Here is a 24519-nt window from a genome sequence, read left to right on the forward strand (position 1 = left end):
TAACCACTCTCCCTCCACCCCATCTTTACACACCAGTGAATTAAGTGCTTGCTTACATTGTATGGTCAAATGAGAAATTAGACACACTCGGAAATTAAGACCCACCCACGCAAGCCTCTCCTCACTCATGCCACCATGGTTTCAGAGCAGCTCACATCATAGGAACCACTTCTACACGGACACCAGTTGTTGGAACTTTTCTAAGCATCCTAGTCTTTTAGTGTGCTTGTGGTCTTGCTGTCATTTAAGGTGAAACAGTGGTATTGAGAGAAAAGAAAGTTGAATGAGAATGTCCCGAAGCCAGTGAGTCAGTCCAATAGAAACACACCCACCAGCCTTTAGGCTTTATGGGCTTTCCCATATTCTTTTCTGACATCTGCCTTCTGGTCCAGGGTTAGGTTTTTTAATTCAACACTCTACTGAATGAAGATGGCAGAAAAGCTGGTATCTTTAAGGACCTGTATAAATCAAAACCAGTTAACTTACATTTGTATTTAGTATGTATGTAGGTATTTTATTTCCTGGCTATAATTTTTACCCCCCATTTGTTCCCCCAACATTTTCCAGAGAAAACATACAGTACAAGAATTTAAAAGCCAGTCACCCCCTCATTTAACTGTTACCCACTCCTCCAAACACATCCCAATATATGAAGTATACCAAGATCTGCTGCAAATATAATTTAAAAATAACAACTCTTCTACACTGAAGAGGGTTAAAAAAAAAAACCTAAATAAAATTGAAAGGATGTCTGTACCTCTCCCTCCCTCCCTAACAAAAAAAAATCAGGATGATTTAAAAGTTCACCATCTCATTTTTTGCTGTATTAAAGATGCTCAAAACGTTATTGCTTAGATAGAAGGAAAACACACAAAAGCCAAAGGTTATTCTGGTTGAAAAGGGGTCAAATGTTCAGCTATTTGTGCCACAATTGGGAGATGCATTTTAGACACAGGTCTCCCCACAGCTACCTGGCAGAAACGTACCAATCTAACGTGTAACACCAAAAATAGGATGAAAAGATGAGCTCTTTAAGCACACAGCCTGTCCACTGCATTTCCATTTTTAAGGGCTTACTCATATGCATGGTTCTTGGGCTGAAAATAAATTTAAGTTCAAGTTCACACTCCAATGACAATTATGCAGAGAAAACTAGATATGGAAACCTAGCAACTAGGTTGCACGCACAGAGGAGAATGAATGGTTTAGGTAGAAATAACACATGACTAGCCAAGTTCACAGACTATGGCCTCTTGCCTTTAAAACTGATCTAAGATAAAAATGCATACTCTTTTATACTACAATGAGGACTCAGAATGCAAAACAAACCAAATGTAAAATGGGTCTGGGGTACACACACATCAAAGTGTGTTTCCACGTGAGTCATCAGAGCAAACAGTTTCAGCTCCAAGTCATGCTCCTTTCATTCAACAGTTTTGTTGGGAAAAAAAAAAAGACAAGAGGGGAGAAACTGGTCATATACAAAAAATGTTTTAAAATGAAATGTTTTAAATGTTTTAAAAAGAAAATGTTTTATATGTTTTAAAATGTTTTAAAAAGAAAAAGTGAGAAGAAGCCAGGTCACTTTGAGAGACAGGCAGAGTATGCCTGTCCATCTGTGCTTGGGGAAGCATCGCTGGAAGGGGACTGCATGTGTATGTGGCAGGTGTTTCAGTACTTACTGTGCCCGGCTCTCTGTCTGCTCCCGAGGTTACCAAGAAACGCACAGACATGCCCGTTCAGACACAGAGGCAAGAACAGAAATAAAAAAAAGGGGGGAATAATTAGAACACAAGCCCCAAACAGTTTTAAAAATGGCTTTTATTTATATAAGTCATTGCACATTCCTAATACAGTGATTTCCTGAAAATTACAGTATTTTGTAAACATAAGATTTACAGTTTAACCATACACAAAGCCTATTTTTTTATTTCTTGACAGAATAAATTACTTTTCTTCAAAAAATTAGTCAAGTGCAATTTTGCCCAATATTTAATGCATACTAGAATTAAAGCCTATGAAACTAAGTAGTAACAGATGCAATTATCAAACCTTTCATTTGAACACATTCACTTTCAAATTTAACTTCTTATTGCGCCCCATTGAACAACATTACTTTCTTTGAAAATTACCCAATTAAGCAGTTAACAGTTTTCCATAATATGGTACAGGCCACTGGCATTAACTAGGCAGTTGCCAAGATGTCAAGATGCCTGCATCTAACGAGACTGGGAAATCTACAGATGCCCACGGCAAACCCCGCAAACTTCCAGGGTGGGCCGTGTCTCCGTGGTAAGCTTTGTGACAGTTCCTCTTATCTCATTGCTCTCAGTATAGGATGGGGCTTGCTTTAGCGATGCACTCAACTTTGCAGCACGGTATGAGTATGAGGACAAGGTCCTAATCTGGCTTGCCCGGCCTCTCACCTCTGTGGTGCTCTGCCTCGTGGTGCTTCTTGTCATCTTTTATTGCCAAGTGAGACTGCCCACTCAGAGCACTCGACAGCGCGAGGAGGCCGGCGCTGCCCCCGAGGGGCGGGATTCCAGGAGGCTGCAGTCCCGAAGGGTGAGGCGTTAGGGGCACTGGGGGTCCGTGGCCATGAGAAAGATGCTGAGCTTGCAACTGCTGCTGCTGTTGGTGGCAGGAATGGGGAGGTGGGGAAAGGAAAGGGTGGTGGGAACAGCATTGGGGAAAAGGAGATGTGAGGATAGAGGGATGGCAGCATGAGGGTGGAGGCACATGTGCGCGCGCACACACACACACACACACAAAAGGAGTGGGGGCAGAGACGGAGGGAGGAAAGGGGAAAAATGTGATTAGTGCTTCCAGTTCACCAAAAGCTTTCACCTCCTCAGGTACCTTCCCCCACCCCCACCTTCCCATACTATAATCCTTGGCCCTGCACTGTCACTCACTGGCATTCTTTATCTTAAAGCAAAGTTAGCCTCTGTTAATCAGCCCACTGGACTGGGTTCGCAGTACCTCCAGAGTTGAAGTCCAGGGCAGCCACTGGATCTAAAGTGTCACAGTTTTAAGACTCAGCTGGACTTCAAAGAGGCTACCAGGGGACAGGGAGGAGAAGACACGCATCGACAACCTGGTAACTACACTCTCCCTATCACCAGCTATCAGGTGATACCATGGCAGCCCTACACCTTTGCACTAACTGAACACAATAGTGAGATGAAGCAAAAGCAAAATATTATCACTAGCACCTCTGCTAGGCATTGCCCAGGGACCTGTGCGTCCTGATTCCATGAAACCTTCTCAGAACCATGAGCACATATTGATGTATTCCTATGTACTCCCACTTCCCATATTGAAAGAACCAAGGTTCAAAGGCACTGAGGAAATTGTTGGAGTTCTCCCACCAGGCCAGAGAAGACCACAGTAAAGGCAGGGAAGCCCCATCAGGGCACTGTTCTCTGTTTCCCGTACACCCCAGGAGGGATGGTCCCAGGGAGTAGAGCTTAGTAACCCTCAGAGCCACACACTGTTGGTCCTTTCCTTGCTCTTGAGCCCATAGGGCAAACTCACCCCTTCTGTACAACGGAATGAGAACAGTGAGGCCCAGAGTGGATCAGAACCTCAGCACTCTGTCCCCAGATGCGTGGGACTTCAACCTACATGATCCCAAGTTTCTGTTCCTAAATGTCTTTGCCATTACACCACCTTGCCTCTGTCACTTAACCCATTCCAGAAAGTATGAATGCATTCACATGAAACAGAATCATGGTTTTCAAATGCTACATTCCAAAGCAGTTGAATGCAATGATACAGTATCCAAGAAACAGTGGCTACTCCACGAATCAGGCCCCATTTCAGGCTTCTAACATCAGACCCTCATCTTTGATGTGACAGTAAAAACAATTAAAGTTCCATTTCTAAGGTGTAATGTTAGAAAATTCTTAACATAATGATTTGTGCTCACATCTCTGGGACTCAATTACTCTTTTAATTATTGCACCCCAGGATGTACCAAATATATTAAATTTTCATGCCAGGTCTTCAGTAAATTTCCACCCAGATCACTGATTTTTAATTGAATCCCAGACATGCTTCCCACCCTCAAGAGTAAAAGGAAACATTTTACAATCAAGTTTCAACCACTTCTAGCATCTTGAAAAAAAAAATCTTTAGGACCAACTTTCTTTTTAAACTTTTATTCCTTCCAAACACGGTCTGGCTCTAATTAGGGGAAAATGGAAAAAGGGGTGAGTGAGGGTGGGGCTGGCGGCATTAATCGAATTCTTGGAAAGTATTTATAAACTACTCATTCACCACCTGAGACCGTTACAACAATTTCTTTATGCACAGAATCACCTTCCTGTCATCCCAAAGACACTAATTCTTGCTCTGTCACCTTTTAAGAGCTAGGCGACAGTGAGACATAAAACTGAAGAAGTTGGCAGCAGCATCACGGTCCACTAGGCCTGCTCATTAGCACTTAATTAGGAACTAGACACCTGCCATAAGAAATGTGCGCAGAGAAGGATGAGGAGCAGGTCTGCCCCACCAGCAATTACTATCATTACTTGGAGAGTAAGAGCTACGTCCGGCTTCTGGGGGGAAACTCAATGATGCATACACAAGCAAGTGCAGCGGGGTAATTAAGCACGGCACTGATTAAAAGAAGATGAGAGAGGCTAAGCAGAGGGGAAGGAATTTAACTACAGGGTGGGAGATACCACCTTGTAAATGCCTCCCTACATTCCCCACTCCTCCTAAAATCAAGAATGGAGCCACCAGAAAACCAACAGAGGTGGGTTGTCATGTCAAAGCACACACATAATTGAGTAGTATTTGGTACACAAGAAAGACATAGCAATTTCCCCTCCCTTGCCCAAAATGCACCGCAGCTTTACAAAGATGAACTGGAAAGCGCACTCTGCTGTACTATTTAGGAGAGGGTCTGGCTTATATAATACGGGGCTTCACCACAGCTGTGATGCAGACCTAAGTGGTTAAACCCAACGGTGAGGCTAAGAACCATCAATGGGGGCAGTCAATGGCCTAACCGGCCACAGGGAACTCCCACTCCTACCCTGCTCTAGCTTTTCAAGCTCTGAGAAGAAACGGCTTACAGTCCACTATTAGAGGTAACTGGGTTCTTCTATCCTTGTCCATTTCAAAAGCTTCTTATTTAAAATAATAATAATAATAATAAAAAAGCAAACCTTTGTGCAACTGGAAAGAGTTCTAGAAAGCAATCAGATGGATCACCAGTGTTAAAGATGCTGTGGCCCCAGGAAATGTGGACATGGAGCCACCCTCAGAGTTTACTTCCTGGTCCTGCAGGGCAGTGCTCCTGAACACTATGATCACACACATTCAACTGGCTTTGCTGTTCACCTTCAGAACACATGGACCGCACGCAGGAAGGGGAGGGATCATGGCTCCGTTTCACAGAGGAGACCGGCTCACAGTGGAAAGGTTTGGCACGGCGCTCAGAGACAGGACTACAAACTTTGTGCTTCCTACAACAGCCTTTTCTCTCCTGTAGCCCGAGTGGCCTGGTCGTGCTCCCAAGCACGAGGAAAGAAGAGGGCAAAGTCCTCACTGAAGACTTTGCATTCATTGTCCTGCGGGACTAATGAGATGCTACCATAGATAGGCTCACTTTTACCATCCTCCCTGACTGCAGCAACAGGAGTGTTTATGTCTCCTAAGTACCAACTCTCTTGTCTCCATCTCTCAGTGCCTGTCCTTACATCAAAGAAATGACCATCACATTTGTTCCCAGTTGTCTCCCAAGAAAGTTTATAAAAGACAATCAAGCCTCAACACAGATGGCTCTGGCTTTTTTCAGAAGTGGCTGTTTAGCATTATAAAATAACAAGTGTCATTTCTAAGATAAAATATTTATTTAAAAGAATGCAGTGTCCCCTATCTAAAAAATAGTTAACTCCAAAAGGGCAGTCCATAGTTGCCCCATTTTTCCTTGGAACATTTTCTCTCAACAAAGTTTGCCACAGACAATATGGCACCCATCATCCTTACCAAATGGATAATCATGAATGAACTTAAATAATACATATTTAGGGGTGGGAGCTGTGGTGCAGCAGGTTAAGTTGCTGCCTGGGACTCCCACATTCAAAATCAAGAGTGTCAGTCAGAATCCTGGCTACTCTGCTTCCAATCTAGCTCCCTGCTAATCCACCTGGGAGGCAGCAGATGATGGTTCAAGTACTTGAGTCCCAGCTCTGCCTGGCCCAACCACTGCTGTTGGGGTCATTTGGGGAATGAACTAGCAGATGGAAGATCTCTCTCCCTCTCTCTCCACCACTGTGTTTTTCAAATAAACAAATCTTTCAAACATATATATTTTAGGGGCAGGAGTTTGGAGTTTGACACAGAAGCTTAAATTGCTTCTTAGGATGCCTGCATCCCTTGGTTCAAGTAATGGATATTATCCTTATAAACCAACTTCCTACCAATGTGTATCTTGGGAGGCAGAAGATGATGCTCAAAATACTTGGCTGCCACCACACACATGGGAGCCTGGAGTTCCAAGTTCCTAACTTTAGCCTGGCCCAGCCCTGGCTTCTACATGAATTTGAAGAGTGGATCTGTGAGCTAAAGACCTCTTTCAAATAAAATGAAATTTGATATAAAAAAAAAAAAAAAAAACCACACCAGCATTGTTATACAGTTAAAAATCCCAACAGCTCTACCACTTGGAAGAATTTATACAACAGCTGTCCTCTATGGGCCAGAACCTGCACCTAGCAGTTGGGAAACTGCAAGGTAACTTTCAACATGATAGCAAGGATGGGAAAATTAATTTATAATGATTATGAAACTTTTTTAAAAGTTAATACTTTCAGATGTATATGACACAGAATGCACAAGCCGATCAGTTTGTAAAACTATTAGAAAAAAGTGTCTTTGGTGAGCAATGGTGGTTTTTAGTAATACAGATGGTTTTGCAGGCTATCAATCTACACTAGTGGTTCTCAAACACAGCATCTGACACCCACCTCCAGCTCCCTATCCCGGGACAACCAGCACTGTGCAGGGACACCTACATTTTTTGCCCCCAGAGCAGAAGGGCAAGTGGAGTGCTACCGGCATCTAGTTGGCTGAGAACAAGGATGCTGCTGAACACCCTACAGACAGAGCACAGGACAGTCAGCTCTCCACCGCGGAGAACTGCTGAGCCCAAAATGTCCAACAGAGCTGTGAGAAAGAAACTCCAGTCTAGAGCTAAGCTGCAATCTCATTCCAACCCTTACAATTCACGTTCTCGTACAGCAAGTGTCTGGCCAGACTATGGTTCACCATCCGAGTCTCCTGTCACAACGCAGATAATAAACATTTGCTTTCTGAAGCTGGCGGGGTCGGGGGAGGATGAGGGGGCAGGGGGAGACTTGTATTTTACAAACAACCTAAGAAAGAGCTTTACACCGGGAACTTTTTACACATTGGTACTCAAAGTTTCAAAGGAAACTACAGAAAGGTTTTAGACTTGAGGATAAAGTGCTATGACTGAAACAATGAGAACAGCCGGAGAGTGCGACAAGCAAAACAAACACCAAACCCCGAGTTAATGATTCCGAAAACCCACAAGGAATAAAGTAACCTCATCCATGTCAAACAGCCATGCATTTAGAATTTTAATTAATTTTACTTAGTGCAGTGTGAGTCAATTATGTTACTGAACTATAATGAAATTGACTTTGCTATTTACATTCAGGATTTTAATGTAATGGTGTGGTGATTTCTACAGTTTTGTTTCTAAAACACAGGTGTAACACATCGTTTATCATGAAAAGAGCTGCCTATGATTGGGAAGGGAACCCAGAATGAAAATAAAGGCTGGCATCAACTCTTTCCTCACTAAGCTCCATACCACCAACCATTGAATCTGCTTTAAATCTTGAAATTTAGTCCATTTTATAATCCCAGAGAAAACCATGTTACAAAAATCACCAACTTAACACTACCAGAACTAAAACCGTGGCCCCAGATGGCATCTCCAATGCTGAGAGTGACAGTAAGTAGCATTAACAGCACTTGGTATGTAAACTCTTGTAAAGGGGGACAAAAACCTGCCAACTAGCATTTGTTAACGATTCTCTTCAAGTCACTTTTCTTTTATTTCTTCGCTTTCCCAGTTCTTTAAAACACTCAGTTCTTATCTTGGGAGCTGGCAGAAGAAAACTGGTGTGCTACATAAACAACTGGGAAAAGCAGCAGAAACGTCAAGGACACTACTACAGGTGTTATCTGAAAACTTCCCATTATGTGAATGGCCTCTCACGTGAAGAGGGGCAAGGGTGACGAATAGGTAAAAACTGTTTATGGGGGCCAAGAATTCTCCAGGCACTTGAAGACAATAAGAAAAAGTAAATACAGCACCCAGAAAATGACACACGAGTAACCTAACAAATAGGAGAAAAGATCTGTAAACCATACATGATAAGGGTTTCATATTCAAAATATATAAGAAACTCAATCAATTCAGTATCAAATAATAAAAGTCTAATGAAGTAAAGGGCGAAGGACCTAAACAGATGTTTTCCAAAGAAGACAGACAAAATGGGCAATAAGTATATGGAAAAATGCTCACTTCCACTAATTATCTGAGAAATGCACATCAAAACTACAATGAGGTAGCACCTCACACCTGGTGTTAGCAACAGAATGCAGAGAAAGGAATCTTCGTATATGGTTGCAGGGAATATGAGGTAATATATCCATGGTGGACATGGCTATATTTTATTTGAGAAATGTAGATTTCTCCAAAAAAAATTAAAAAGAAACAGACATCGGCCGGCACCGTGGCTTAACAGGCTAATCCTCCACCTTGCGGTGCCGGCACACCGGGTTCTAGTCCCAGTTGGGGCGCCGGATTCTATCCCGGTTGCCCCTCTTCCAGGCCAGCTCTCTGCTATGGCCCGGGAGTGCAGTGGAGGATGGCTCAAGTCCTTGGGCCCTGCACCCACATGGGAGACCAGGAGAAGCACCTGGCTCCTGGCTTTGGATCAGCGCAGTGCGCTGGCCGCAGCAGCCATTGGAGGGTGAATCAACGGAAAAGGAAGACCTTTCTGTCTCTCTCTCTCTCACTGTCCACTCTGCCTGTCCAAAAAAAAAAATAAAATAAAATAATAGAACACTCTGCCACTGTGACACAGATGAATGTGGAGGACACCCCATGCTACCTGAAATAAGCCAGGTTCTGGGAGATAAATACCATGATCTCACTCACATGTGGGACCTAACAAACTCAGAGAAGCGACGACTACAATACTGGAAGCACAGAGGCTGGGGGTTTGGCAACAATGGGAGATGTTGATGAAAGGGCATAAAGGTCCAGTTAAGCAAGATTATTAAGTTCTGGAGAGGTGGTGTACAGCACAGTGACCGTAGTTAACAATACTGTGTTATATCCTTGAAATTTGCGGAGTTTAGATCCTAAGTGTTCTTAACACACACACACACACACATACACGGTGACTGCAAGGTGATGTTAATCAGCTTGATCACAGTCATCATTCCACAATGTACACATACCAAAGCATCAGTGTGGATACCTTAAATACATATAATTTCTTTGTCAATAGTTCTCCAACAAAGCTGAGAAAACAAGAGAAAATGACAGGGAAGCAAATTTGACAGCACACAGCCAGGCACCAAGACAAAGAACCTACATCTCTGAAAAGGATTGGAACTCATCTTTCCTCTTTCAGCCAGCTCACAGAGCCAATCCATCCTGCACAATCACAGCCTTGCTTCTCCTACCAGGCTGTTAGACAGCTCAGAGCCAGAGGACTTTAAGGTCTGAAAAGAGTAAGCTTTTAAAAGCCATGATGAAGTAGGTGCACTTCAAAAACTACACAGGTTTTAGATGAAAAGATACTCAATGTCGTTAGCCACCAGGGAAATGCGTATTACCACTTCACATCCACTAGGATGGCAAGAATCAAAACAATGGGATACGGAGAACCTGGAATTCCCATATACTGCTCTGAGAATACAAGAGGGCATAGCCACTCTGGGAAATATTCTGGCAGTTGCTCAAAAAAGTTAAATAAGGGGTGGGCATTTGGTGCAGCCAGCTAAGATGCTGTTTGGAACACCTACATCCCATAATTGGTAGAAGTCCCAGCTCTACTCCCAGCTCTGGCTCCCTGCTGATGTACTACCTGGGGGGCAGCAGATGATGGGATACACACTTTGGTCCCTGTCACCCTTCTGTGAGACCCAAATTGGCATCTAAGGCTCTTGGCTTCAGCCTGGCCCAGTCCTAGATGTTGCAGGTATTTGGCGGGGAGGTGGGAGAGTGAACTGGCAGATGAAAGATCTCTCCACCTGTGTGCTTCTCTTTCTCTTTCAAGTAAAATGAACGTAATTTTTAAAAATGCTGAAAAGCAAGTTAAATATAAGGTTACTCTATGACGCAGCAATTCCACTCCCAGGTAGGTACAGATCCAAAAGAAAATAAAACAAAACCACAGGGATGCAGCATTGTTCATCACAGCCAAGCAGCAGAAACGATTCAATGTCCACCAACTTACAACAGGATAAACAAATGTGGTACATTGATGCAATGGGATAGTATTCATCAACTAACAGGACTGAGTGCTGGTGCACACTACAAGCATCAACGCTGAGAACATAATGTTAGGTATGTATTCTATGACTCCATAACAAAGTACAGAACAGGCACATCCATAAAAATAGAATGCACACTGTGCTTGGGGCATGAGGAGCGAATGGTACTGATTGTGAGGTTTGTTTTGGGGGAGAAAAATGTTCCAGATTTAGATAGCACTGATGAGTACACCACTTTTTGAGTATACTAAAAACCATTGGGTTATTTGCTTTAGAAGGGTGGTGAGCCGAAAGGATGTCTATATCAAGTACCTCTAAAGGAAAACTAAAACAAAGAGGCATACAGATGTTAACTCCTAAAACGAGGTACTCTATCTACTCTGAAGTCTTTCCCTCCCTCAAAATAAAAAGGAAAATAAATAATGCTTGTGCTGAGCTATCAAGTGAAAATCCTATGAAAATATGTAGGGAAATCAAAAAGTCAGTAACACTTTTCTAATAACTAAAAACACAATGGCTATACAGGAAGAATCTAGACACTGAAGGCAACGCCTGCATTTGTCAGACACACCTACTTATACTTTTCAATTAAAAAAAAAAAAAAACACTAAAGTCACCAAAGGAAGAGTGAAATGCATCAAAGGCTTCCTTGCAATGTTGTGCCTTCCTCTGGAAATTCAATAAAAGGGCTCAGCTACTGGAATTGAAGTGGAGGGCACGTCACTAAACATTAAGTTGGGAGAGCCGGAAGACACATGTTTGTTGTAGCTATTTAGTCTTCCCCTTTCAGTAGCAGGATATGCATTATTCTGCTAGGGTGAATTTGTTTTATAAAGAAACTTACAGCTGGGTTACTGATGGGCTTTCCAGGGATTAACTGCATACTCATAAGAGTAAGAGGCTAACCTCATCCTCTTAAACTTCACACACTACAATCCCATAGATAGCTGACAGCTATAGCCAAAGGAGAAAAATAATCCCACGTTTTGCTAATCCTTAAACCAATCATCTCATGTAACACTGAAGAGCCCTTTAGGTCTACAACTCAATCTCTCAGGGACAGAAAGGCTCCTTCTGCAGACACATGGGGGTTTGCATTCAAAACCACTCCCTACACAAACAAAGACTTCAGAAAATACCTTAGGGTTTTTATTTTCACTAAGTTATCTCAAAGTATAGAGAATTACAAATTTTTGTGAAGATGAATACACAAAACTGACCAAAAACCGGATTCTATACTGGGGCCCCATACACCTTCACAGAAGTTACATTCATGGAAAATAAGTCAAGACGAAATCCAAATGGGTGAAAAAGCAAAACCAAGTTGCCAGAGTAACTCCAAAATTTCTTGAGTTTTCGAAATTTCCCAAACTTTGCTATAGAAAACTGTCAACTTTTCTTAGATCCACTGTCAAAACCTGACACTTTGGTGCTGGCGTTCTGGCACAGTGGGTTAAAGCCCCGGCCTGCAGTGCAAGCATCCCATATAGACACCGGTTTGAGTCCCAGCTGCTCCACTTCTAATCAGCTCCTTGCTGATTTGCCTGGGAAAGCAAAAGGATGGCCCAAGTCCTTGGACCCCATACACTCCCATACACACATGGGAGACCCAGAGGAAGCTCTTGGCTCTGGGTTGGCTCAGCTCCTGCTGTTGTGGCCATTTGGGGAGTGAACCAGCAGATGGAAGACCTTTCTCTCTGTCTCTATCTCTTTCTGTAACACTTGCCTTTCAAATAAATAAAATAAATCTAAAAAAAAAAAAAACAAACAAACAAAAAAACACGTCATTTTGTGAATGGGAAAGCAATCCCACAAGTTATCAGGCCATCTCTTCCAACTCTCTCACAATGATCTCTCTGACTCCTCACAGTGTCAGCAAAGTCACTGTCCCTGTCTTCTTTGTGATGAGTAAAGAAGCCAGTGAGGACATTTTCAATCTCCCCTCTTCTCCATCTATTCCCAAAACCTCACTTTTTCCTTTTGGTTCTAAACTTTTTAATTTCATCAAAAGCTAAATGGCAGTGCTTTTACACTACCATGTCCTTATTAAGTCATTCACATCTGACAACTCATGGCAGGAATAGGGCATCTGGTTGAGTCTGATCTTCAGCATCCACATCCCTGTAACCATTAGGAAAGGCAAAAGAGAAGTGACCTCTGATCAGGGCAAGCAGCCCTGCAAGGGCTTGGCCAAATGGACCCACAGACCTGTTACAGGCACTTGGAGGAACCAGATAGACAAAACTGCAGCTCAGGGACAAAACTGCAGCTCAGGGAATTGGGACCACGTCCTGAGTGAAGGCTGCTGGCCATAGTCAACCACACAAAAGCCTTCAAGTCAGTGGTATTACCCATCTACAGATGGGGATACTAATCAAACATGCTAACCGACTATGCAAGATCACAAAGCTAACAAATGGCAGCCAGGCGTCCTAGCCAAGTCCATCTGATCCCTGCCCATGCTTTGTCCAAGGTAACACAATGCAGATGCTCTTATACAGATGACCACAAACCCCATTTAGTTGGGTAACAGGTGGTTAGAAATGGAATACAATACTAAGCAACGTAAAAAAGAACAGAAAATTATATTTGTCTACTTTTTTTTACTTTCATGAAAAGAACAACTACCTTTCTTCAGGGGATAGGAGGAAAATTGGCTGATAAGCAGAATCAGGGCTTTGCTGGGGTAATGGGAACCAACTGCACCTGTGAAGTTGGGGGGTTACTGGATGTACAGAGGTGGCAAGATTGATCGAACCAGGCATTTAAATTTATAAACTGAAAAGAAGCTAATGCATGGGTATGTACAGATATGTATCCATCTCTATTTTAATAGAGATCAGTGTTAATTATTTGTGGTGTAAACCTAATTAAAAGAATTATTTGGAGTCCCAATCCTAACTAAAATCAGTTCTTTAGTCAGGGCAGGATGGAGAAGTTTAGGTTCAAACTCCTGAAATAATAAACTGGAAAACAGTCTTGAAGAATCTTGTGGTCAAATTCCCTGTCTCTGAACAGCCATCCCACCCCACCCCCACCAAAAAAAAAAAAAAAAAAAAAAGGTATTATAGCAATTACTAACCAATTTCAGTTTGATCATTCTGAACAAAACTCCAAATTTTAAAAACTGTTTGAGGAATGCTGCTTGTATGAAGACAATGCTGATAGAAAAATTCAAGGTGAAAAGTGAGTCCATTCCCTTCCCACGATGCAACTTGTTTCCTAACAAGTGAGTGAGCTGTGTGTCAAACTAAATAAACACTGTGCCTACCCATTTCTGCCTCATTAATTACCCCATTCTTGTTACAATAGCACAGGCTTTCCAGCAAAAGTCTGAGAGAAACAAAATTCAATAAGTAGTGTTGAAGTCATTATTCGACTGGTCATCAAATTTGCTACTTATAGCTATTTTAAAAAATCCAATAAAAATATCACAATAATTTCTCCAAACATCAGGTATCTCAGAAGCTTATCTTCCTTAAACACCAGTAGTCTATCTCAGTTGCAGGCAAGTGCCAAGGCAGAAAAGAACTGAAGTTCAGTATTTTCTGTCAAGAACTAAGATTTCTACATTCATTGAAGGATGGGAGAAACCAGAACCTTTCTCTTCCTCCTCCAAGAGCACCCACAGGCCTAGGGCACAGGTAGAGCTTACCTAGACGTTTGGTGCCCTTGAGAAGATTGAAGGTTTTGCTAAAGAGAAATATCTTTAGCCCTGTCAAGCAAGCAATAAGCCCCTTGATTGTACCTTAAAGGGAATGAGAATGTTTCGGCTCATTTGCATTTTAAAGGGTACTCTTTCATGATCTTTCACACTTGTAATAGATGTCTAAACCGTTAAATTACTATTTCTTTTCTTAGCCTGAAAGTCAATGCAGACTAAGAGCATGGCCTCTCCCATTGTTCTTCACCCTAAGTCGGTCCCTGAACAATACTGACAGCTGCTATCAAACCAGGCCGCATTTACTCTGCGCACAGCTGCTGCTTGTAGGAACAGACAGTCTCCCGGTACCTCCTCCCCTCTGGGGAGACAGGTTGACACACTGCATGTTCAATGAAGGGGTGCAAAGGTCCACTGAATTGTCAACCCAATTTTATGCTACTTCAATTTTCCAGGACACACACAACTCCTTTCAAGCAAAAATCAAGCATATGCCATAGCATGCAACTTATGGTGGGGGATAATTATTGATCACCAAAAACTTTCAAAGAACCTGCTGACATAAATTAATATGCTGATCCCAAAATTACAAAGTAAAAAAAAAAAAAACACACACATGCCAGGACGCTGAAGATGTCCTTTGTCATACCCAATTCACCGATTCGGGTTATTGTTGCTACGCCATCGGTGTGTAATCAGCCTTTAAAATCTCAACAACATTTTTCTGAACTAAACTCATTCAGAAAATCAGTGATTCATCTTCTCCTCTAAAACAACTTGCTTTTTAAAATTTTCCAATTCAGCCTCAAATGGGTATCAGCAGTAAAGGTCTGGTTAATACAATTTTCTTCTCCTTGACATAGTCTAAGTCCAAAGGAGAACAGTCACCAGAGGGTGGACACAGTGCCTTTGACCCTTTAAACATAATTGAGTTTTACTACCAAGAAATTATATGCAAAAATTTAGAGCCTATCAGAAAACAAACATGTTCCACAAAGTTTAACTGGGTACTGGAGAACTGCTTTGCATACGTTTTCCTTTTATCAAAACAGGCTTTTCCACCCTTATTCATCTGGGCTAAAAAAATTCCGTGCTTCAACAACAAGTACAATTCGTTATTAGTCTTCGCTAATCAAACACGTTACACGTGAAAGTACCGGGGAATATTTGATGTGATCGCAGAAATAAAGCAATTCATTACACGAGAAAGGGGTACAGACGACAGCAGACAAATGCAGATGTAATTGTGTTTTTTGTTGAATGTGATTAGTGAGCCCACTAAGTAACAGTCAAAAATGTGACACTGAAGGGGTGGAAAGGCAGAGGCTGGACCTGGGTGGGGGGAGGGGCGGGAGAACTGTTTATGCAGAGCTAAGCTGTCAAGTGTAATAAAGCAGCTTGAATAAAATTTAAGCTGAAAATCCACTGAAGCTCCCCATTTCAGGGAGAAAAAAGCTATTAAAAGGAAATGAAGGTCACCCTCCCAGTTTATTTCACCTAATTGACTGCCAATAGCTTACCACAGGCAACCCAACTGCAGATCCGCAATTGAGAAACTGATGAAAGGAGAGTTTTCAAGCTGAGGCTCATTCTTTAATCCTCCTTGGCTCTTATGTTTTTTCTCCATCTCCAGTTGGGATGTAATTTTAAGCCCTGATGGATTAACTGGTTCCATTGTCTGTGGCCGTCATTGGGCTATGGCACTCTTAATCCGTACAGCAGCATGTCTAATTATCATTACAAAGTGTCTGAGGGAACTATAAAGACCAGCAGGGCATCTTCTCACAAGCAATTAACATAAATTGATAAATGAGTGATTTGAATCCGCTCAAGGCACTCACATATGAATAAAATCAGAAAGGACAGTCCCTTGTTGCAGCTACTTCGTTCGTTTAGTCTGGAAGGGGCAGGGCACATGAGAACCGTCCTGAGTCCTGCAGTGGGTGGGGGAATGAACTCGGGCAGGGGAGGGAACACACAGTTCACTGGGTTCGTTAATGCACAGCAAATGACTTGTGATTGACAGCCAGTTGCCAGCAAGAAGCACTCACTAAACAGGGGAGAGAGAAACCTGGTGCAAGGCTAGAGAGCACCAGGGCCAGACAATTAACACTTCTTCCCCAGCAAGGGAGCGCTCTTTTCACTGGCGTGCCTCTTAAAAATTCATGAAAGAGGCACAAGAAAGAGAAAGAGCAAACAGTTTTATATAGGTTCGAATACCCTAGAAAGCAAAAGGCAAAAGCAAAGCAAACTACATGAAATGATAGCTTGGAGACCTGCATTGACCTACTGTGATCTAACATTCTAACACACAAGCAAGGGAAGTATCTAAAACTCCAAGCTACAGCTTTTATTTGACTAATAGAGCAACAGGGCTTTGTGTGTCACAAGATAAGCTACATATTTTCCCACTTGAAAGTAGATTTATTTTTCTTTCCTTCCTAAAGTGTGCTTCCTGTCATCTACCTTTGCTAAGACCTCTTCCCCAAGTCCCTCAGCATGCCTCACACCCGCTTCCTCCCACCCTTATCAAATAGGTCAACAAGCTACACAAAACTATATACATATTAAGTCATCCAATTAATAAGAAATGAAAGCTGGTTATACACACTGTAGGAGGTAGACCTGGTAGGCCACGTACCCCGATGATGGCATTCAACTCTGCCATGGTCACCTGTTTGGCACGTTCGACAGCCTGAGCCACTTGTTGTTGATGCTTTGAAAACAAGGAGAAGAAGAGGTGTTAGCAATAGCCAGAAACTCCCCCCGTACATTCTAACAGCAAAAGACAAATGCTGCATGCAAGGCAGGTAAGGGTTTCAATCCATAGTTTCCCAACCACACATACAGAAAAACAAACACTGAGAACTATGTTTTCCCTTATTTCTAGAGTCACCATTCAATTTCTGGTGGTAATTTTTGGGTTGGAGTGGTAAAATTCCACAAAGGACAGAGAATGGAAACCGCAGGCCTGAGTAAATTAAGAGAACAGGATTTGGATGATCACCCCAAACACAGAAGGAGATGAAGTTTACAGTATCCACTTCAATAACAAATGTGATCCTGTCTCTGATCAGCAAATCTCCACCCATTAGGAATTTTTGGAAACCCTGGGAATTCTTCTTACTTTCAGTGTTGGACCTGACCCCCAGGAGATGGAATGGAAATTCACCCTGTGTACCTTCCACCTCCACCAAAAATTAAACTGGAGCCAGTTTGCTTTGGAAGGCATGAGGGAGCACTGAGGGAGGGCCCGACAGACAGCTCAACACCAGAAGGGCCTCAGATCTAAACTCTCACGTCAGACACATGCTGTGCTGGGCGAGGCTGCTCCTCCTATGGCAGGGACGGCAGCTATGAAGCATGGATCAGAGGATCCCAACCAGCACAGACCCAAGTGTTATGACTCCCAGTCCAATAAGCTTTTCACTGCCTCAAGACACATTCTGGATACACTTAAAACATGTGACAGCTTTTCTTAGCGTGGGTCCAGAAGGAAGGTAAACTTTCCAAACCAAAACTAAATGGGAAGGGCCTAGAGTCATCTCCCGTGAAGAGTTCAGCCTCTCTAAATGCTAAGGTTAAACCCATCTGACTTTGTACTGAAATGAAACAGCTTATATACGTATATAACTCACTTCATTAATGTAATGCTTTATCCTTTTGACTATTATCATCCACTCCTTTCACGGACAGCATTAAGTGAAAGGACTGGATATGCAAGTATAAATAAAACAGCTGCTACCATGGTCAAGTCAGCCCTGACAGACCCATTTGTAAGTCAGTCAAAGAAAAGCTCTCTACTTAAAAATCTATCAAGGACACCTGAATTGTCGGAAGCTATCAAGTGTAAACTACCCAAAGAATACGACAGCTCTATGTTTGATAGTCATTTTGCAGTTTTCCACAGAAAACAATTAATCTGGGGTTGAGCTATTGTCACCACTTCTACAATGTGCCCTAGGATGTGCTAGAGAGACTGGCAGGGGGTTTACACACTTCAGCTGTAGCAGATGTTCTTCACACTTGTTCCCTGTGATAAAATTAACATCTTAAAACTAGCTAATTTGCAAACAGAGAAGCAACATAATTGCACTTTAACAGCTGAATGGTTTTACTTACTTCCTGAGACAGAAATGGGATGACTTGTGCACAAATCGTATTCAATCTCTTGGCGATTTCAGTCTATAAAGACAAAGCCATACAAATGTTTAGAAAATGTCACAGTCGGTGCAGGAAGGTGAAACATCATACTCTTTTTAACATTTGAGTCCTCCTCTTCTTCACCATGCAAGGCATAAAATGGCTTCCCCAGGCTGTTACTAATATGTATCTTCAGATAAATAGTAGATATTAACCCAACTCACAAAAGTAAGTAGTACACAACTGCATGCTTTATTGGTCATTTAATAAGGGATAATGAGTAGTTTAACTGCACCGGAAAATCTACGTGGTTTAAAACTACTATCATTTAATCTGGAGACTGCTCAAGCCTCTTAGTATAAACTTTTTTGATGATGGCATAGTATACCCTGACACATTTACATAGTTACACTAAGTTTATCCAAACTGACAACAAAAGCCATTGGTGCAACAATGCTGTGCAACAATGCTGTGCGCTGTGCAACAATGCTGTGCGATGGCCCTAATTTGCAGAATGCAGTCTGAGCTGAGAGAACTCTTTCCTTCCCCCTTGTTCCAGTGCTTGCACAACTGAAACAGGACTTTAATGTTGGCAGACCTCAAGAAGTCTCAAAAAGTCAAACAGACCAAGACAACATTACTAACAGCAGAACAGGTCTCGAGTGGTAGTCAGGTCACAATATCTTGGGTATCTAGAAGATTTCACCACAGTCAGCAGGAGAGACCTCACGAAGGACCAGAGTTTCAGCTCAGCGGGCAATGTGTCCTAAGTGCAGCACATGAAGTTCCTGTGCAGCTCTGCATCCAGGGCAGTCTCTGCCACACACAAACTGGCAGGGGAGGGAACAGAGGTACTCTGCTTGCACCCTAGGGAAGTAATCCACTTATACCACTTCCAGCACCCTACACAATGCAAAGCACCTCTGCTTCTTCTAACTCTTCAGAACTGGTGCTCTTTAAAAAAAAAAAAAAAAAAAAAAAAGTCATCTGTAGAGAGACCCAGCACTGACCTTATTTATTTCATCATTTTCTGTCAATGCTCACTAAAAACAGCCTTTATCTATTACTGAATTAGGCAATGAAAAGGATCACGAGAAGAAAACTATAAAGCTCACAGTCCATGCCCTTGAGAAAGAATGGAGTAAGTAAGATAAAGTAGAAACCCTAGGACCTTTATAATCCAGTACAAAAAACAAAAGAGCCGTCTTTTGTCCTCCAAGATGATTCCAGTTAACTTGAGAAGTAAGCTCTTTGGTTTTATGGGGTTGGATTTAGGCCAACTCAACCCTCCCTGACCACAAAGATAGGGTTACAGACCATGCCATGGAAGAAATGTACTAGAAGAGGAAATGACTGGTGTAGAAAGCAAACCCATGACTTTGCTTTAGCCAGTGGGGCAAACAGACATGCAAAAAGGGTGCAGCTGTACCAGGTGCAGCTCTATCAGGCAGAACTGAGTCAGCCCCTCCCAGTTCATCTGACCACGGCCACCCACTGAAGCTAACTCAAGGTCACAGCTCTCCTAGAAAGCAGGGGCAGGTTTCACTTTCCTTCCCAACAGGATCCTGCACCACGCACGGGGTGCACATGAAGGAGCAGGGATGCCCTTCATGGGCTCCTAGACAGTCATTTGGCCCCACCCTTGATAACAATATTCCAATAACACTGGGAACTTCCCCATGTGCAAAATTCACATGTAAGGTTTCCCAATCTTAAAAACGACCATACACAAAGATGGATATAGACGAATACTTCTTAAGAAGTTCGAATTACTCTAAGTCCATGCCCAGTGATAAACATGAATTCATTCTGGTGACTCCCAGCTTTCACATGCACAGAAGCCCTGTAATACCAGGGAGCCTCCACTACAGACACTGCCTTTCTGTAATCTGCTTTCCACTCACTGTCGGCCAATAAATACAGACAGGACTAAGTACATCATAGGCATGTCCCACTATTTAAGCCTAACAGTGTTTAAGCACACCTGACACCAGTGGATATTTATGTTTTATCTATGTGGATTATTTATTACAAACTCTGTACTAAATAACTTTCCACATAGATCTCTAAAAGAAATTCTAGATGTGAAACCACTGGGTCAAAGTGTATGCATATTTGCTACTGTATTGCATGCTGCTGAACTTCCCAGCTGAGAAACTGTACCAACTCACACACTCTGCGTCCATCAGAGTGCTCGCTCTCCCACTCAGTGTCAATATTGGGTTTTGCTGACCTTTTAAAAATCTTTACCCATCTAATAGATTAGAAAATGACTTCCTTCTTATTTGCATTACTTGGATTCTTCCTGAAGTTAAACATCTTTTCACATATTTATTGGTCCACTCTATTTTTCCTTCCTTCACTTTTCTACTGGTATGGAGTCACTGTCTGTTTATCGTGGAGCTTTACATAGGCAAATGTTAACCCTTTGCCAAGCCGGCCCAGCTTGATACCAATCTTTCAACCTTGCTTCATATGGATTTTTTTGTTGTTGCATGGAACCTTAAGTTTTTAAGTGGTCAAACTAAAGAATTTTCTTCCTATGCTCCTGGCCTCTGAGTAAGGAATAGAACACATCACAATTATAAAGTCTAATCTTGTTTTTTCTTCTAGTGCTGCTATGGCTGTGCCTTTTATAATTAATTACTTGGTATAGCTGGAATTAATTTTGGTTTAAGATTCTGTCTTCTTCAATTAATAATAATTGTTTAATTGTGTGTTATTACACAGAATAGATTCAAGATAAAATTGAACATGGTCAGAGGAGATTTAAGGCCCAGTCTGGGAGCAAATGTTAGGACTAATAGTTAAGATGCTGCTTGGGACATCCACAACACATACTGGAGATGCCTAGCTTCAAGCCCCAGTTCCACTTCTAAGTCCAGCTTCTGGGAGGCAGCATGTGATGGTTCAACTGGTTGGGTACCTGCCACCCCAAGGCAGACTGGAGACCAGGCTGTTGTAGGCATCAGAGTGAACTACTACATAGAAACACATATGCTTGCACTCTGTTTCTTTCTGTCTTGAATTCAAAGTTATTAAAACAAAATTTACTTTTAAAAAAGACCCAGTCTGGAGAGCAGAAGATGGCCCAAGTCCTTGGGCCCCTGCACCCACGTGGCTCCTGGTTTCGGATTGGCGCAGTTCCGGCATTGCAGCCATTTGGAGAGTGAACCAACAGAAGGAAGAACTGTCTCTCCTTCTGAATGTCTGTAACTCTACCTGTCAAAATCAATAAAATCTTAAAAAAAAAAAGACCCAGTCTCCAGTCTGGGGGCTGCCACTATGGTACAGTAGGTCAATCCTCTACTGGTGGTGCTGGCATCTCATATAGGCACGGTTCTAGTCCCGGCTGCTCTTCTTTTTTTTTTTTTTTCCCCCCCAAAAAATATTTATTTATTTATTTATTTGGAAGGCAGAGTTTCAGAGAGGCAGAGGCAGAGAGACAGAGAGAGAAGTCTTCCATCTGCTGGTTCACTCCCAGATGGCTGCAACGGCCAAAGCTGAACAAATCCAAAGCCAGGAGCCTCCTTCAGGTCTCCCACGCTGGTGCAGGGGCCCAAGGACTTGGGCCATCTATTATTGCTTTCCCAAACCACTGCAGAGAGCTGGATCAGGAGTGGACAGATGGGACTCGAACTGGTGCCACAGCGCCGGCCCCCCTGCTCCGCTTCTGATCCAGCTCTCTGCTATTGCCTGGGAAAGCAGCAGAAGATGGCCCAAGTTCTTGGCCCCTGCACCCGCATGAGACCTAGAAGAAGTTCCTGGTTCTTGGCTTTGTATCTACCCAGCTCCAGTCATTGTGGCCATTTGGGGAGTGAACTGGTGGATGGAAGACCTTTCTCTCTGTCTCTCCCTCTCACTGTCTGCAACTCTGTAACTCTACCTCTCAAATAAATAAATAAAACTTAAAAAAAATGTATAAAAAAACCCAGTCTGAATGCAATGAACTTGTACTATAAACTTTTAATAATATTAAAGCTATCAGGGCCGGTGCTGTGGCGCAGTGGGTTAACACCTGGCCTGAAGTGGCAGCATCTCATATCAGCGCTGGTTCCAGACCTGGCTGCTCCACTTCCTATCCAGCTGTCTGCTATGGCCCGGGAAGCAAGTCCTTGGGCCCCTGCACCCATGTGGGAGACCCGGAAGAAGCTCCTGGCTCCTGGCTTCAGATCAGCACAGCTCCAGCCATTGCGGCCATCTGGGGAGTGAACCATCGAATGGAAGACCACTCTCTCTCTCTCTCTCTCTGTGTAACTCTGACTTTCAAATAAATAAATAAATCTTTAAAAAAATAATATTAAAGCTATCAGGGCCAGTACTGTGGCACAGCGGGTTAATGCACCAGCCTGAAGCACTGGCATCCCATATGGGCACTGGTTCAAGATCTGGCTGCTCCACTTCCAATCCAGCTCTCTGCTAGGGCTTGGGAAAGCAGTGGAAGATGGCCCAATTCTTTGGGTTCCTGCACCTGCGTGGGAGACCCGGAGAAAGCTCCTGGCTCCTGGCTTCAGATAGGTGCAGGTCCAGCCGTTGTGGCCAACTGGGGAGTGAACCATCGGATGGAAGACCTCTCTCTCTCTGCCTCTCCTCTCTTTGACTTTCAAATAAATAAATAAATCTTTAAAGAAAATATTAAAGCTATCAAAAACTACAGTATACATTAAAGCAAAGACACGGTAATTGTACTAGTCTAGGTAAAGAATGAAACAAAGGAAAAAAAGAAAAAGATCAAAGAGATCAAAAACCATGCCGCATGCCCCCAAAATTCTAAATAAATGGTCTAGAGAAGACATGGTTACAAATAAGCACAACAGGGGAAGCTCTTATCTAAGCTTCACCTCCCTCTGCCAGGATTAAACACTGTAAATCTCCAACTATCCTGACAAGTGACAACTTGATTTTTGAGCCAAAAGACCTAAAGTCAAGTCTCATCTTTTCTACCTACAAGTTGGTTTACTCTGGGCAAGGAATGGAAATTTTCTGAGCAGCCACCTCTTCCACTTGCTCAGCCTAAAGGAGAGAGCCGAAGGCATTGGCAGAGCAAGGGATAGAGCTGACCTGAGAGTACATCAGTACCACTCCCCCAGGGCCTTCAGAAATGCCTTCCCCAGCCCTGAAAACACTGATGGCAGCAGCGTGAAACACTTAGCATTATCTCTGGCTTCAACACCAGGGATTCTGATAAGATTCTTATTTTAGCACAAATTAACAAGCAGTAATGTTTCTCACTCATGCATCTATTCCTGATCACAGTCTGCTAGCAGGGTTAACCAGCACATTTGACCCTGCTTCAAAGCCAATACTGAGAGCCCGGTGACCTTTTCAGACCAGCCTCCTATCTCTTCCCAAGGATAAACAACACCCATGAAACAACTGTGATGACTTCATTTTCCACCTAGAAATCACTTTCCTGCCCCAAACTGAAGATATTTGGTACCCACCAGGTCATAAGGTTTATAAATAAACCTCACCTGGGCATGTATTTTTGACACCACATAAGGCAACAAAAACAGACATTCAAGAGCAAATCTGCACAGAACCCTCCCACCCAGAAATGTGAGGAGCTAGATGAAGGCCCCAGCATCAAGACCCACTTCACAGACAGCCACCACCCACTCAGGCAGCAGGAAGTAATAGTCCAAACCTATCTACAACAATCTTTCATTCTCTGACCTAGCACATGCCAACTCCCCTCACGAGTCTATATTGAGATTTGGCTCTCATACTAAAACAATGTGGGTTTGTGTCTCAGCAAACCAGTACTATGTGTCCTTTTAAGTCATTTCAGTTACTGGGTCCCAGGCCTCTTGATCTGAGAGCAGCATCACTGACCAATTTTAAAGTTCCATCAAAGTCAAGAAACCTAACACAGGGGCAAATGTCATGGTGCAGTGGGTTAAAAAACCCCTTAAGACACCAGCATTCCATTTGAGTGCCTTGGATTTGAGTCCTGCTTCCCCTTCCAATTCCAGGCTTCCCACTAATGCACCTAGGAAGGCAACAGAAGAAAGTCCAAGTACTTGGACCTCTGCCACCTACATAGGAGCCCCAGATGGAGTTCTTGGTTCCTGGCTTCAGCCTGGCCTAGTCTCAGCTGGTGTGGACACTTGGGGAGTAAGCCAGCAGATGAAAATCTCGATCTCTCTCTCCTCCCC

At 42.9% G+C, this 24519-nt stretch overlaps 1 protein-coding gene across 13 annotated transcripts in view; it reads right to left on the reverse strand.

Moving 5' to 3' along the window:
* Positions 1–24519, reverse strand: part of TLE1 (TLE family member 1, transcriptional corepressor) — a 98883-nt gene that overhangs the window by 48878 nt on the left and 25486 nt on the right. For 4 of the 13 annotated variants that reach the window (XM_062208464.1, XM_062208463.1, XM_062208470.1 and 1 more), the window contains exons 5-8: positions 18341–18403; positions 16830–16934; positions 2427–2631; positions 1683–1699 (exon numbers count right to left, since the gene is read on the reverse strand). In XM_062208464.1, coding sequence (XP_062064448.1) covers positions 1683–1699; positions 2427–2631; positions 16830–16934; positions 18341–18403 — 390 coding nt within the window. The remainder of the gene's footprint in view (positions 1–1682; positions 1700–2426; positions 2632–16829; positions 16935–18340; positions 18404–24519) is intronic. The other 9 variants (XM_062208468.1, XM_062208476.1, XM_062208472.1 and 6 more) reach the window with 5 other exon arrangements.

This window comes from Lepus europaeus, chromosome 12 (genome assembly GCF_033115175.1).
Source record: "Lepus europaeus isolate LE1 chromosome 12, mLepTim1.pri, whole genome shotgun sequence".
In the NCBI taxonomy this organism is placed as follows: Eukaryota; Metazoa; Chordata; class Mammalia; order Lagomorpha; family Leporidae; genus Lepus; species Lepus europaeus.